Source organism: Pteropus medius, unplaced genomic scaffold (assembly GCF_902729225.1).
Source record: "Pteropus medius unplaced genomic scaffold, Ma_sr-lr_union100, whole genome shotgun sequence".
Classification (NCBI taxonomy): Eukaryota; Metazoa; Chordata; class Mammalia; order Chiroptera; family Pteropodidae; genus Pteropus; species Pteropus medius.
The window spans coordinates 5,722,811-5,739,490 of record NW_024345600.1 but is presented as its reverse complement, the minus strand read 5'-3'; the positions used below and the strand labels follow the sequence as shown (position 1 = coordinate 5,739,490).

Here is a 16,680-nt window from a genome sequence, read left to right as displayed (position 1 = left end):
GGGGGTTGGCGGTTGAGGCAGAGATACGGTCAGGAAATATGTAGATAATATGAGCTTTAGTGCTTCTCTAATATTAAGTAAACTGGGAATGTCTGTAGGCTTCATTTTACTTATTTATTAAAAATTAAAGATCTACCTAAAGTTTTTAACCTGTTTTTCTAAAGTTACGTGACGCTCAAATTCTTTTCCTTACAAAAATGAATCTATCTAATGCTTCTTCGAGGTCTTAAAACCTATATTTACCAGTAATCTGACTGTTTGGACTTGAGACAGAGACGATCTATGCACTTGCATGTTTGCCACATTGTTATTTATTAGAGTGAGAAATGATAACAGATAAATACTAAACAAAAGGAAAAATTGAAATTCTATGCTATTCAAATAATGAAATCAGAAGCCAAGTTGATGTTTCGTTCCTCTCTTAACAGAAAAACATTATGTTTTGATGGATAGTGTCTGGGTAAAAATGGGGTAAAATAAAAACACTACCAAGATAGAATTTAAGAAATATTTTACATAGTTTTGGCAAAGAGACTATCTATATAGTCAGATATACTATGTCCTGACATGTAAACTTTGAGGAAATGGAAGAGACCAAAGACTCTCACCATGAAGCTCAAAATTTCACTAACTTTAATTTGCTCTGGAGCAGCAGGAGTTTCCCCCATCCTCATAAATATACTTTATTAGCAGAGAATTACTTGAGGAAAAGTAATTCAGTACTCTAATCTTTTCTCTGAAACTCTGAGTAGTAGTTTACATCCTAAATCTTCAAAGACAGCTTTCTTCTCTCATACAGAATTTCATCCCATCCTCATTCAATCATAAATTTTGTCTCTAGATACAAATGAGATGCATTTTATTTCCTAGGTGGATTTTGCCTGTTTAACCTTGGAAACAAAAATAAATATGTATCCTTTTGGGTTCAGAAACATTCATTTATTTATTCATTCATTCTTTTAGTCATCAAATTGAGTACATATTTACTATGTGCTATACATTATTTTAGAGCAAATAAGAAATATTTTTCCTTAATATAGTTTACATTCTATACGTTATATATTGATTTATAAATATGCACTTATATATTAATACTTTACATATTTATTTATGGATAAGTAACTTAATGTAAAGTAGTGATAGTGCTATGGGGAGAAATAAAGCAGAGTAAAAGACAAGGTGACAGAGGAAAGAGAGGCTTATTTTAAATACATTTCTCATAAAAGCCCTCTCTGTGGAGCTGTCGTTTTGCAGTCAGTGGATAAAACAACAAAAATATTACCCTATAAAAATATGCTAATTGAATATCATAATACCTACTATCTCTTTTAGTTACTGAAATCATAAGAATCAGAATAATTTTTAAGTGTTATTTGCTCTTCAGTTTCAGAGCTTTTAACTACTTTAAATTTCTTCCTTTCTTATCAATTTTATCATATTTCCCTATTTTCAGTTACTGACCCAGACCTGATCCCTTGCCACATCTGACCAAGGCAGGAAATATGTCAAACACTGTTTCTTCATCTTTTCTAAATAAGTATTAATTGATGTTCTCAGCCTCTGTATATACTGATCTTGTACCAGTCACTTGATATACATTGATATGTTGGTGTGTTTCACTCCCAATGATTCTTTATCCTGAAATCCTGAGTCAGACACCCGCTTTGCTGCTGGCTATATCCAAACTGACTAAATTACAAACAAAGCACCAGTTGAAAAATAATAGCAATCGAGCAAAAGAAGAAAGATTTTAGAGAGAGAGAGAGAGAGATTATATATATACGGAGAGAGAGAGAGAGAGAGAGAGAGAGAGTCAAATAATAGGAAAGATCAATGAAACCAACAGCTGGTTCTTTGAAAAGATAAACAAAATTGGAAAACCTTTAGTCAGACTCAGTAAGAAAAAAAGAGAAAGGGCCCAAATAAATAAAATCAGAAATGAAAGAGGGTGACAACCAACACCACAAAAATACAAGGATTATTAGGAAATACCACACATCTTGTCAGTATTCCCAACACACTGTCACTTTATCTCATTTCAGAAAAGCCCACAAGTGTCAAAAGATTTCACTTATAAACAAAGCACCACTTTACCATCTGAGCAAAGGAAAAAGTTGTTTCTTGGTTATTTTCTATGTAACAATATGTATTTTATTTTGACCAAAAAAAAAAAGCAAACTGTCCTCACAAAAACACAGTATCTCAAAACTTGGGTCCCTCATTCCCAAGCAAAAAATATGTTCATTCACAACATGGAGATACAATGAAATTGCTTAATACATTCCGCAAAAATATAGTAGTTTCTATGGGGCTGCAGCCATGCACCTGTTAATAGACCTGGGGCTACTGTGAGTGGACAGGGTAAGAAGTAAGAAGTCAGCAAGATGAACTCAGTGTGGAGAAGATAAATGATGATCTAAGGACTACCAGGCACTTCAGAATCCACCTGTCATTCTGTTTGACTGCAGCAATCTTTTGAAAGTAATGATCTCTGCTTCGATTTTGCTTTCCAGTTATTCCATGAGTTCCCCTCATTGCCCAATTCTGACCAGACCTAAAGATGAAAAGGGATTCTGGGAAATATATTTCCCAGACTTAGTGATCTTGGTGCCAATTTGACCTCAGAAAATCCAGCACATTCCACATTTCTGTTGACATTTAGTATTGCCAGGCTTAAATTTTAGCCATTCTGGTGGGTATAGTTGTACTTCACTACATTTTTATATTAAATTCTTTTCTGGCCAATAATGATGCTGCACAACCTTTTTATGTTTTTGGCTATTCGAATATCCTTTTTCATGAAGTACTTCTTAAGTCTTTCCGCCCATTTTTTAATTAGAGTGTTTTTTTAATTATTGATTTGTATTAATTATAAGCCCTGTATAAATATGGGCGTTTGTATATTATATTAATACAAACTCAGCAAATATATTTTTCAAGACAATGACTTGCATTTTCACTCTATTAATGGTGTTCTTAGTTATAATTAAGTTTAACTTTTCTACCTTTTTAAAATTTTTGTTGGTTAGTCCTGTTTAAGAAAAATTTGTCCACTATAAAGCCATAAAAATATCCTCTTATGTTTTATACAATTTTATATTTTGAACTTTTATGTTCAGTTTTAGTTTGAATTAATGTTTATGTATGGTATAAGGTAGATATTGTTTCTTTTTTCATAAAGATATCCAATTAATTCAACTGCATTTATTGAAAAGACCATCATTTTCTTCCTCTAATGGCAGTGACAACATTTTTTTTTAATATAAATACAGTATGCACATGAGTCTCTTTTTATTCTTGATCTGGTCCTGAGGATGTATATCTATGCTGGTATCAAGTCAAAGCTGTTTCATTATTGTGGCTTTAAAGTAAATTTTGATATTCAGTACTGTCATTTCTCCAAATATTCTTCTTTTTCAATATTGTCATAGCTATTCTAAATCCTATAAATTTCTATGTTAATTTTAGAATTACCATGTCACTTTCCAAAAAAAAGTTCTTCTGAAATGTTCATGGATTGTATTGAATCAATAGGTAAATATGACATCACAAAAATATAGTGTTCTAATCCAAGGATACGGTCATGTCTCTACTTACTAAGGTTTTCTTTAATTTTGTTAGCAACTTTTAAAGACTTGATTCCCCAGGAAACAGACTATGAAATCAAGATTAGCATGATGAAGGTGTACTAGGGAACACCCTTCATATTACCTAACTCATGAAAAAGAAGGAAGGAGGCAGGATTGGGCAAAAAAGGAAGTTGGGCTGTGATGCATTCTCGGTGAGGCTTCAATCAGTTACAGATGGAGGTCTGGAGCTGAAATAGACCTTTTGAGTTTCCCCCAGTTAGAGCAAGGCAGCCAGGCCTTTATACTCCCAAATCACTAATCATTGGATATGAGCTGCCATGGAAAGGGAGCATAATCTTGGATGAATAAATTCTCTTCAATAAAAGCAAAGGCTCACACTTGACAGTTGCTTGTTGGCAGCTCTCTCAGTGACTGAGAGAATAGCCCTTCAGTCCTAAAGTGGAATCTGTGTATCACATTGAGATTCCACCACAATTCAACTTTTTCTCAGCCTAGATCCACTTCATGAAAATGAAGAGAGTCCCTGTTCATCACATCGTTCCCAAGCTGTGACTGCTGGATTTGTCTATTTACCATCAAAATAAGCAACGGATTATAAATGTGTACTCGAGAGTGACAACTGGATGCCAAATGTATTTCTTTGTTTGTCTCTATTGTTTAACAGCAGCCCTACCTTCTCCTGTTAATCAGTCATTTGCTCTTTCCAAGACTGTTTCATATAATAAGATGTTGTGCTGCCTGGTGGTTTTTTATTCTTTAGAGACCAGGTTCTCTAAACCCATGGAACTGAGTTACTCTGGAGAGAAAGCACTCATCTCTCAAGTTGGTCACTGGAAATGATGTTAGTAAACAGGGTCCCTCCTGCTTCTGTCCTTTGTTTACAGACCCATGTATTTTACGAACTGAGGACACAGCACCGTATAGAGGTTATTGATTTAAAACATATGCTACATCTTGGAAGATACCGTCATGTTGTCATAAACATTAACTCTGTGCTGGCTCTCCAATTGTGTTTTCAACCAGCCTTCAGTCCTTTCCATTGCTCTATCTGACCTCTAGCTTTATGTTGCTTCAGTTTGTGACATGACCAGTGGATTCCATGGTCAATCATCCACTCCCTTACCTCTATGCTGGAAAGTGTATCCCTTGGTCTGACATGATGTTTTGTAAGGTTTCATTCTAGTTGATCAAATATTCTCTAAGTCCATGGATATCTGTTCCGGCTTAGGCCTTGTGGGTAGAACAAGCAATTTCATTTCCTCTCTCTTTTTTCTCCTCAAAATGTAAATCAATCTGTATTACTAGAATAAACCCCAAATGGTCATAATGTATTATCCTTTATATATTCCTAGAGCCAATTTTTTTCTATTCTTTATGAGGTTGATATTTATCTTGTTTATGTCTGGAAAAAACAGAAAAAATTAGCTTCAGTTTTCAGTATTCTCACCCAAAACACTGAATTTGTATTCAACAGTGTCTTGACTATATCAAAATGATATAGTATGACTTTTGATATGACTTTAGTTTTCTTTCACTCAGCAAATGAGGAAAAAGAAGAAAGTCCAAAAATATAAATTATTAGAAGAGGCAGGAATTTAGTCTCACAGCATCTTTATTCCATTTATGTGGTTCACACGATGTGTATTCCCCAAAGTTGCCTTTACTTGCAGGATAACAGCAAAAGGAAAATAAGTGCACTAACTATATTTTTCCATCTGGTACTTCATTCGTTAGCATACTCTCAATCTTCACTGGATTAGCTAACATCTCACATATAGAAAATTTTACTTGAGTGCAGTAAGTGTAATAAACGCGTGATCCATATATATATCCACAATACATTTTGCTATTTAAGTCATCTATGTTTCCTGTAAACCTGAAAGAGAAAATGAAAAATTACGTTTGGCAAGTCAAACATTTAAAACATAGTCACCCACACACAAATTACTTTTCTAACATATCATTGCTCCTAGGGTCTGTCTAAAATAAATTTTAATTATTATTGAGAATATCAAGAGTGTCCAGGTTACTCATATTTATTGGCCTATATGCAATGTCAATCACTGCCTTATTTTTCTCTGCCTTTCTCTCTTTCTTACATCTGGAATATTTACTGTTCCTTACTGTCAAACATAGCACATTCTTTCCCTAATACCTGATATGATTTAGAATGGTGCAATTCCATCAGGTTCTTAATCCAACTGGCTCAGTAATAAATCTTTGACACCGTCCTCCTCAAATGCCTTTCATAATCACCAAAATGAAGAATTAACTAATGTATGATATTTTAAGCTCGACATCATCTCCAAGCGACATATTGCTCTAGTCATTTTTTAGAGAGTTTACTCTGAAGTTCTGAATAATTACCAGCCCCTAATACAAAATTAGTGATCAGGGATTATGCATTAGGACAAATGTGTAAGTTGAAAATATTATCTCTTGGAAAAAATGTAGCACCAATACTTAGGTTAATACAAAATGATCAATAATCAATAAATAAGTTCAATTAAATTTTCAAAAGTGAAAATTTCTGTTTTAGGTAACATGATACAGATGTTATTTATCAGAGCCCTTTTCCAGAAACAAGCCCCCTAAAACAATGAGAATAAAAAACAAAAGAGAATCATGTATACATACACATATTATTATAAACTATATATGTATATGTTATATATACATATATTATTATATAATTTTTATTTCAGTATTATTTCTTGATGATTGGAAATATCTGTTTCCTTTCCTTTAACAATATAAAAAAACACATGGAAATTCTACTTTTTCAAAACAAAATTCCACCTATACTCTCCCCTGATACACCCTCTACCTTTACCTCTAATCCTTTACTCTAAATGAGATCTTTAAATGTATATATCCATTTGTCCTCCATTTATACATTTCTCATCTCCCATTATGTCCTATCATTGCAAATTGCCAAAGACAGAGCTGCCTTGTCTTTCTGACCCATATTCTTACACCTACTATTTCTATCTAAAGGAAAAAGCAACCAAAACAAACCAAAACAACAACAACAACAAAAGAACAATGAAAGTGTTTATCTGATGTCTGGCCAATGTGTTGAATATGCAGAAATTTCCGGGTTCAGATTCAGTGTGGGAGCACCCCAACACCTTTGCCATGTGTTTACTCCTGCTTGATGTGTCCTCAACCAACATGTGTATGAATTCATGTGTTTGCAACAATATTCGACAGGTTAAGACTCTGGTTTCTTTCTTTAGTCTAATCCCGTCTCTTCTCAAATTTAAGGGATTATAAAATATAGATGAAATTTTAGCATTATTTTTATATGTCTTTTTTTCCTCATTATAAGCAGAACAAATAAAACATATGAATACACTTAAAATGGTATATTTATAAACACATTTTAAAATATAACACAACAAAATATTTTATATATACCATATGTGCACTATACTATGGCCAAGTTCATTTTATTCTCTTTACCAGAAAAGCTCTTCTACTCTATCTCTAAATTTTCCATTGAAAAACAGCCATTTCAAATATCAGTTATAACACAAATTTGAAAGCTAAAATTTATTTTTGGTTATTTTTACTGAAGCATTATCATATTCTATTCTTTTTATCTGTAGATTTTTAAAAATTAGTCTGATCATACAATTAATGGTTAAATAACAATGGGCAGAGTCAATCTTTCATTCATCTTTGAATCCCAGAATTTAGCATCATTTCATGTGCAACTGTTGGCTTCTATATTCTCTTAGATAAAAGCACTATTTAAAGAAATTCTCCATTATTTGGCTACTATAAGTTAGTGACTTGTCAAGATCATGAGAAGACATTTGTGGCAACTTTTTGTGATATTGGATACATTGAAGAAGCCTTATAGAAAAGAATTCTTTAGGAATACAATTTCAGTTGAAGCCAGTTTTAATTGTAATCTACAATGCTCCTGAAGAAAATGCTTTTACTTAGGCCAACTATAAAAATTCAATAAAACTAAAGACTTACCAGTCAGAGGAAATAATTGTCTCATCCAAATTGTATTCTGTGTACTTTTTTGCAGGAGATAATCCCAGCCAAATGTCATATAACTTTTGAGATGTTACAAATTCCTACAAGAAATAGAGATGGTTTGTTAAAATAATTGTCTCCATGTCTGTATATTACCTCACAACATAATTTCTCACAAATTACTCTCAAGGTAACATTTTTAACATTATACTATTACTTTTCGATGTCATTAAAGAAAATTGAGACAAAGTGTTCTTTTTTGTTTGTTTCGTTGGGTTTTTTACTACAAGATTTCCTCTAGTATTTATACATCAGTTACTGTCTCACATAAAGCAGAATCTACTGGTTCATGCATAACCTTAACTTAGGGTCAATGAAGTTCACGAATTTCAGGTTTCAAATATTGAGCAGTAAATATTCAGTCTGGGGACAAAGAGATGGTTAATTAGTGTAAACACATGTTAATGAAAAAAGAAAGAGTAGAAGAGAAATGTAGCAAAGTCAGATTAGAGAAGTGATTATAGAACAGAATTTAAAACCAGTCCAGATTTTTGTAGCTATAGTAAGTTTTTTCCTTATATTCCAGGTATTTTTTGAGTAAATAACTATGAGTGGATCATTTGAGAAATGGATCAGATGAGGAAAAGCTATGGATTGATTTCTTTCTCTTCTAATAAAGGAGGACAAAGATGCTTAGAATTGGGAAGCTGAGACATTTGGGGAAATGATTTTTTTTTTTTTTGTTTAAAATAAATATGTGATTACTGAGAGACCAGAAATGCTGAGTAAAAAGAAAAATATGAGAATACTATTTAGACATTAAAAAAAAAAAAAAGAAAAAAATACATAAATAAATCTTCCAGAGAACTCACTTTTTCTTGGACCTAGGAACTCAGTGCAGTATATCTGCTAGGCACTTGCTTTTGCCACCTCATTTAATTCTACTTTTTAATGTATATTTTATGCAAAGTTTCTTCTTTACTAGTATATGTTGGCTTTTTTTCTTAGTTAAAAAAAATGTAAAGTGACAGAAACAAAGAATCTCCTCCAATGTAGATTTTATGAAATTGGTAACCCTTGGGAGTAATTTCCAGATCTTCTGTTTTTAGATAAATGCTCAGAAATTGTGTTCTGAAAGTGAATCCTAAAGTTCCAGTTTGGAAATGCTCACAGACCTAAAAATTCTGGGTGCCCTGTATCTACTCACCAGCCCAGACTCGGAGATTCCACTAAAACTAAGGTCCTAAGCTAAAGTTTTATAAATGCTACCTTAGCTGTGCTACCCTGAGATAAATGTACTAAGTCTCAGTCACCTCATACCACAACTAGAATAGGCCAGAATTATGTCTGGATTAATATGATGGGGAAAATGGCTTCCTTCCTCACAAACAGAGATCTACAAGACCTTACCAATATACTTTTGTTCTTAATCTTCAACAGGCTGGCATTGTAAGCAGAACATAGCAAGCCACTGTTTTGCCATGTGTCATAATTTTGAACTAGTATATAACAGCGGTCCTTATGCCACATCCAGTTCTTTGGACAAGGTTTACATTTGTGCTCTGGAAGAAGAAAGTAGTTTTACTTGGTGTATGTTGATAATCTTCATTATTCTTATTATTCCCATTGTCCTCTATGTTAAATTAAACAAATTTATTTGTTTTTCTTCTATTTATGTCAAAGGTGAAGAGAATGAATCTGTGTTTCAGGCCCCTATAAACCACCACAATGTGTCCAAAACATAATTTAAACAACACGCTTCGAATTAAACGCTTGGATTCCAGTATATTTTCCTACCTCCGGAGCCCTGCATAATAATTTTCTTCTCTCCCTTTGTCATTTTTTTTGTATTACTACATGATGATAAAAGCTAATCACAGGAAAAATTGTGTCATGAGAATCAACCCAACAAACATACATCAATTCTGCTTTTTTCAGCTAGAGCATTTCTAGTTCTCTTACTTGTTGAATATTTGGAAGATTTTGCAAAAGCACAAAGAACATATTTTAGTTATAATAGTTATAAAAACTGTTAGTGATATTAAAAAGCTGATTCATCCTAATTCCAAGGGTCAGGCCTAGCTTTATTCCTTTTCTCTTGATTCTCATTAAACACTCACTGAAATTGAGAAATGAGGTTATCTATAAAGAGATATTCTTTCCTCCCTATCTTCTATTGACCTCAGCACCCAAAATAACCTAGTGAATGTCAGATTAAATAAACTGTATATCATTTAATGTTTTATTAAGTAACTGTCATCTTCTGTAACTTGGGGCCTAAGTTATTATTACTTTTTCTGTTTGTCTTCTAACTGCATAGAAATATTGAGTCTTTTGTCAACCACATTTAATTCTTTCCCCCAAGTAATGACTTCTGAAAGACTAATTCTCAAGTGACTTGTAGGTTTAGTTCATTGTCTAGCAAATAACTTAAAGAGGAAAATAGGATTACCTGGTTTTTTTCTATAGAGCTCATAACATAATTTTGTGGCTATTTCTTGCAGTGTGATAGAGAGATTCCTGATCTTCTTGGAACTATTCATATTATCCATCAGTAGTAGAGAAACATTCTTCTGAAGTTCTTCTTTGAAATTATGCAGTTTTTTAATTTTTTCCATTTCTGTCTTTGAAGTTAAGTGAACTCCAGGTCAAAAAAAAAAAATGAAATGATAAAAAATATTTTAATCCCTCAATACAACCATCACCTTCTTTTTGCGGAAATAGTATTTAAGAATATTAAAGTTCTAGGGAAGCAGTCATTCAAAAGAGTGAGAGAAAGAGATTAATTACCATACTGTAAGGATCTAGTTATAAGCCCCCTTCGTGTTTATATATCACCTATAATCATTTCAAAGCTTCAATTCACAGTAAACTTTTTTATAAAACTCATACAATTCTAGGTGTTTTCCTTTTCAATCAAAACATGGGTAATACATACATATGCTTCCTAAGACTCCCAATCCAATCAGCTGCAGAAGGCACAGAAGAGTAAGAGCCAAGGTTCTTCGATCCCATACATGGGGAGGAGCGGGAGGTGCTGTGGAAAGCAAAATTAGCAAAGAGGCCTGGATATGATATACATTTTCATTTGAATCATTTAATCATTCATTCATTTCACTTTTTTTCCCTTTCGTAATATGTCCCCAGTAAAGTAATGTGCTTTGCTGGAAACTCAAGGATATTTTAAAATACCTTTTTAAAGAATATGTTAAGAATAGGTCGAAAATATTTTGTTCAAGGAGAAGCTGTTATTTAGTAGGTCGATTCACTAAACAAAGGCAAATATGGAGTTTAGAAAAGATAAAAGAGTAAACCAATCAATCTGAATACAACATATATTTTCTGTAAAAATTGGAGAAATTGAATAGCTGGCAGTTACAGAGAGGTCAATCTGTGTATTCCTTCCTCAAGTGGACAATTGTGAATGTCGAAGAAAATAATTTTAGCTATTTATGTTTTCCCCAGAAAATCATGACTGTGGGACATAAATGATAGGCAGTCTCCTTGTAATAAATATCTCTGGGTATTCTTTTGTCAGCCAGATCTTAGGCCAACTCTATCCTATTTCCTCCTTAGAATTTGTCATGTTTTTTAGTAACAAACTTCTGTTGAATGCTTTCTTTTTATTAAACAAATAAATCCCCAAATAGATAATTTCCTTATTAAAAAATAGGAATTATGAACTTTATATTATAAGTTATTTTACTTAAAAATAAAATCAGAAATGAAAGAAGAGATATTACAAGTGGTATCACAGAAATACAAAAGATCATAAGTCTACTACAAACAATTATATGCAAACAAATTGGACAATGTAGAAAAATGAATAAATTACTAGAAGCATAAAACCTACCAAGACTTAATTATAATTAAATAGAAAATATGAACAGACTGATTATTACTACGGAGATTGAGTGAATATTCAAAATATCTCCCAACAAACAAAAGTCCAAGATCAGACAACTTTACTGGTAAATCCTACCAAACATTCAAAGAATAAACACCAATCCTTCTCAAACTCTTCCAAAAAAATAGAAGAGGAGGAAACATTTACAAATTCATTTTAAGAGGCCAACATTACCCTGATACACAAACCCGACAAAGACACTAAAAGAAAAGAAAATTACAGGCCAATATTCCTGATGAACATAGATGCAAAAATATTCAATAAAATATTAGCAAACTAAATTCAGCAATACATTAAAAGGGTCATATACCACTATCAGTTGGATCAATTCCAGGGATGCAAGAATGGTTCAACTTCTACACATCAGACAAAGTGACATACCACATAAACAAAATAAAAAATAAAAATCATATGATCACCTCAATCAATGAGGAAAAAGCATATTACAAAATTCAACATCGATTTATGATAAAAAAAAAAAACTTCTCAATGAAGTGGGTATAGTGAGAATGTACCTCAGCCTAATATAAACCATATGTGACAAACCAATAGCTAATATCATACTCAATGGTGAAAAGCTGAAAGCTTTTTCTCTAAAATCAGGAAAAAGATTTTAGAGATTTTAAGCTGAAACCTTTTTCTCTAAAATCAGGAACAAGATTTTAAAGGCCACTCTCACCACTTTTATTCAACATAGTATTGGAAGTTCAACTTAACTGCTTCTGTTTTTTTAGTGAGTTGGATAAAAATCTCCAAAAGAAATAGGAGAAATATTAGGGTAGTATATGCTTGACTTAGTAGAAAATCAAATGAGATCCTTTAACATTATCTCTGTCTATCTTTCTGTCTCTTTGTCTGTCTCTGTCTCTCTCTTTTACACACACACACACACAAGCATTTCTTTATTATAAAAAACATACAAAACCATGACTTTCCTGGACAACATATGTTCCTTGTTCCATGGTTTCTTTTCACAGGGGGAAAAAAAAAAAAAAACATTTTCCAATCCACGCATATAAAAATTCTATCCTATCTTAATTACCTTCAGTGTGATATTAAAACTAGAAAATTTGTAAAAGGCTGTGTTCAATACATTGACCAGTGCCTTAAAAAAAAGCTTTATAATCATTTTATATGGACAGTTTTGGTAAAAATGGGAGACTTAAGTAAAACTTCAAATGGAAATTCACTGTCAGTTCACTAATATCTAAGATTACAGGGCTTCTACTTTTATACTTCTACCACTTCCTGTACTTTACTTCTACCATCTTACAAAAAAACATCCATAGTTCAAAATCTTACCTTTTATCTCAACCTGGTCAAATTCCTGTATACTTTTTATCTTACTGGAGCAGTCCTGGAATTTTAGATCTGCATAAGTGACTTCGTCAGACATTGATGGCTATGAAAGGAAATAACTACAAAGGGGGGAAAAAAAAGAATGATGGTAAACAGAGTTGAATTTAAACAGGAGTGGATATTTCAGTTTATAAACTGAAGCTTAAACTTATAAGCTTAAACTTCTGTTTTGAAACTCACTGTACCAACCACCCATATGTCTGCAAATGAGCTGCTGGTCTACTGTGACCTCACGCAAGCACAGAGGGCTGTTGCAAGAGGGAGCATTCTTCCTCTTTCCTTTATTCTCATTTCTCTATATGTGACAATTCTAGAATAGTTTTTAAAATTGTGTTTGGATATGATAAGTATTATACAAGGGGAGACAAATTACTAGGGCAACATGATGCAGAAATAACAGAATTAATTGGAGAAAAACTTTCAAGCAGAGAAATAATAAAAAGTATACAACCCTCAAACAATTACTAGTCTATTGAAATGGCCTGGCACAGATGTTCTGCACATTTCATGGCAAAGATTGTGACAGAGGAGGTTTGCCTTAGCCAGGAGACTGCACATACACAGAGAACACTCCCAGAGAAAGGGAGAGTGCAAACTCCACCTTGCCACCTTGTTACATTGTATAGTTAGCCTAAGAGGAACTAGGGAATACCTGATTTCTCTAGTAATAAGAAATAGATTAAGGAATCTGGGACCCAGCAACCATGCTAGGGGTTATGCATACAGATGGCCAAGGTTGGGATACCAAATGCCGCAGAAATAACTTTGCAGGAGAGCTAAGTTCAGCTTGCTGTTTTTCTGCAGACTGGCTCAATCAATTTGAGTCAGCTCTCAGCTAAGCTACTGAAAGGAGGGAGAAAATGAGTCAGCAGAGCTATGCAGGTTAAGTGTCTGATACATCTGACGCAGCTTACTTAGGAGGCAGGAGTTTGTTCTTTTCTTGATCGAATACGCAAGGTGGAGATGAGGGTTGGGGAATAATTATTTTTGAGTAAGTTCTTTCTAATTTTCATTAGTAAACCGTACTTTGAAATTCTTATTGGTATTGCCACATATAAATACCATAAAATGGATAGCTGTTATTTATTTATTTATTTTTTAGCAAAGAGAATATGTAAAGATTTTTTAAAATATTTAATAAAAAAATTAAGTAAAATAATAGGTTCCTTTTACAAGAACAGCTAAGCACTGAAAAAAAGGGAGGAATCACATATGCAAACAAATGACAAATATGCACAGTCAAAATGAAGAAAACTTTAAAGTTCTTGAAAGAAAGAAGAAAATTAAAAATAAGAAAACATGCTTTTGGATTATAAGCATCAATATTATAAAGAAAAATTGCTTCTCCTAAATTTATCTAAATATTTAATGTCAACTTAATTAAAATACTAATAGATTTTTTTTAACCTGGTACATGAAAAAAGCTATTGAAATTTATCTAAACATATAACTGTGAACATATTGGCAGCAACATTTAAAGGAAAATATATGCAAAACATATAATGATTATCTCTTTCTAAGTACTTTATTAATTCTGGTTTCATCATTACAACTCTTTGAACTAGGTACTATTTTTATCACCTTTATTTTACAGATGGGGAAGTGTGCTATAAAGAGTTTAAGTCCTGATCCAACATCATACAGTTGATAAGTGGTAGAGTTGAAGCTCAACCAAGCTTCCTGGTTGCCTAGTTCAAATATATATCCACAGGCAATATACTTGCTATAGTGGGAATAGACTAGCCTTTCCAACCCTTGTATATAGATTTGTATGTAAAGAATGGAAACATTAACATTTTTCCCCCTTTTTAATTCTCCCCCACCCCCCACTACACTATGGAGCCACCCAAAAACATTAACATTTTAGAAGAAAATGCACATTGGTGGATTTATTTATTATTGTCTTTGAGTGGGAAAGACGTTTTGAAACAAGACAAGAAAAGCCATTTAAAAGATTAACACAATTGACAATATAAAAGTTAAATTCATTTATATGGCAAAAATGGCAAAATATAATAAAAATATCCATGGCAAACTGAATAAAGTTATATATATTTCATATATATCATAAAGGATGAAGAGCTAATCTTATAAATTTACAGAGAAATTTTACTAATCAATAGAAAAGAAATATTAATAAGAAAGTTGACATTGATACAATGTTTTTCTCTTTTTTGGAAGAAACTATTCTATAATAATTTAAAATTTATTTTTAGCAGAAGAACAAAGAGAGATGGGAGAGGAAGACTTTTACTTTTTATTTTATATCTTATGGTGCTCTTGTACATATGATTCTTCTCTCCTTCTTTCTTTCTCTCCTTCCTGCCTTTCTTTCTATCTCTACTTGCTAAATCTCTATATTCTAAAGAGAAAATATAAGCAGTTAAGAATACATTTAAAAGGTAATAGAAATATAAATAATCTAGTTAGTATCTCATTTTCTAACATAGGATCTGAATAAATGTACATATTGAAAAAATAATGAATGAATTAAAGTTTCTCTTTGCTTTAGAGAAGGTAAGAGCTGCCCGTTATATAGCAGAGCCATGCTCTGTTATTTTGGTCTTTAATTACATTATGAAATGTTGTTTAATCAATTATTAGTATGGAATGAAGAGTATGCAATGAATTGGCAGAGACAACAAAGAAACTAAAAAGTCCTATTTCTAATGTGGTCATAATTGATGAAAATATTTAAATAACTAAAAGTTCATACCAATTTATTTTTGGTTTAGAGCTAGCCAGATATTTAGAAATATAGCTAAAAATCTATTTCCTCATGTATAAACTGAGAGCTGGGATGATTTAATGAGTTTCTTCCATGGTTTTATGTTAGTCTTGATTCTAGTCAAATACTGAGAGAAGACCTTTAAATATAATGAATTTTCCAATATTAAATGTTTTCCAATATTAAAGATAAATGGTAATTAAATTAACCAGTACCTGACTTACTTATATCTGTGTAGGTTATTATAAGAGAAACAAGGAAAATAAATAGAGATAAGTAAAGAGAAATTCACAGCGACAAAAATTCTGAGACATATACCTTCAGAGTCACATAATTAAAGAGTTGGGAGACAACAGTGCTGGTGATATATTCAGGTTCAAGAAAGAAACCCATAGTCAAGATTCAAAGAGAAGAACAAATATACACATTAAAAGGGGAGTTTGAAAAGAATAAAATAAAGAGATAATTTGCAAAATGTGGGTAAGCTCAAACAAACAAACCAACAAACAAAAACAAAAAACAAGAAGGAATAGCGAAACGTCCGGCATTAGCTGCTATTGGAAGCCATAACTACTACTAAGCCTGAGAGAGCAAGGCTGGTAGCAATTGACTGAAGCAGTAAAAGCCATAACTATGGAAGGCGGCCTCCCTGAAAGTACAGTCTTAGGTAGAAAAACTGCACTGCATATCTTGCCAATGTAGGTAAGTAGTCCATCTTCGGATCTTCCTCTACTGTTCCTATTAGTCCAAACTTACCTACAGATTCAGGAAGGGGGTCCAGTAATATTGCATAAAGGAGTCAGCTATCTAGGGCTCTGCAAAGGGAATAGAATGGTGGAGAGTAGATCTGGAAAAACAAAAAGAATATCCAACATAGCTAATCTCCTTTTCCCTTTGAAAAAAATCCTATCAGCTACCAGAGCATCGTGGGTTAATATCAATTCAGTCATACTTCCAAAGAAACCTACATATATATTAGGAATTGTCTCACATGGTATAAAGGTTAAGAAGTCCCAGGATCTGCCATTTGTAAGTTGAAGAACCAGGAGAGCTGGTGGTATAATTCAGTCTGAGTCCTAAGGCCTAAGAGTTGGGTAGAGGGA

At 32.6% G+C, this 16,680-nt stretch overlaps 1 protein-coding gene across 1 annotated transcript; it reads right to left on the bottom strand.

Moving 5' to 3' along the window:
• Positions 1–5,194: 5,194 nt before the first annotated feature.
• CLEC12A (C-type lectin domain family 12 member A) lies at positions 5,195–13,035 on the bottom strand. Its single transcript, XM_039874334.1, has 6 exons — positions 12,793–13,035; positions 10,522–10,620; positions 10,036–10,224; positions 8,994–9,145; positions 7,581–7,684; positions 5,195–5,466 (listed from the first exon to the last, which is right to left on the bottom strand). Exons 1-6 carry the CDS (start codon positions 12,884–12,886, stop codon positions 5,292–5,294), a joined length of 813 nt encoding a protein of 270 aa, XP_039730268.1. The 5' UTR covers positions 12,887–13,035; the 3' UTR covers positions 5,195–5,291.
• Between the last annotated feature and the right edge of the window lie 3,645 nt (positions 13,036–16,680).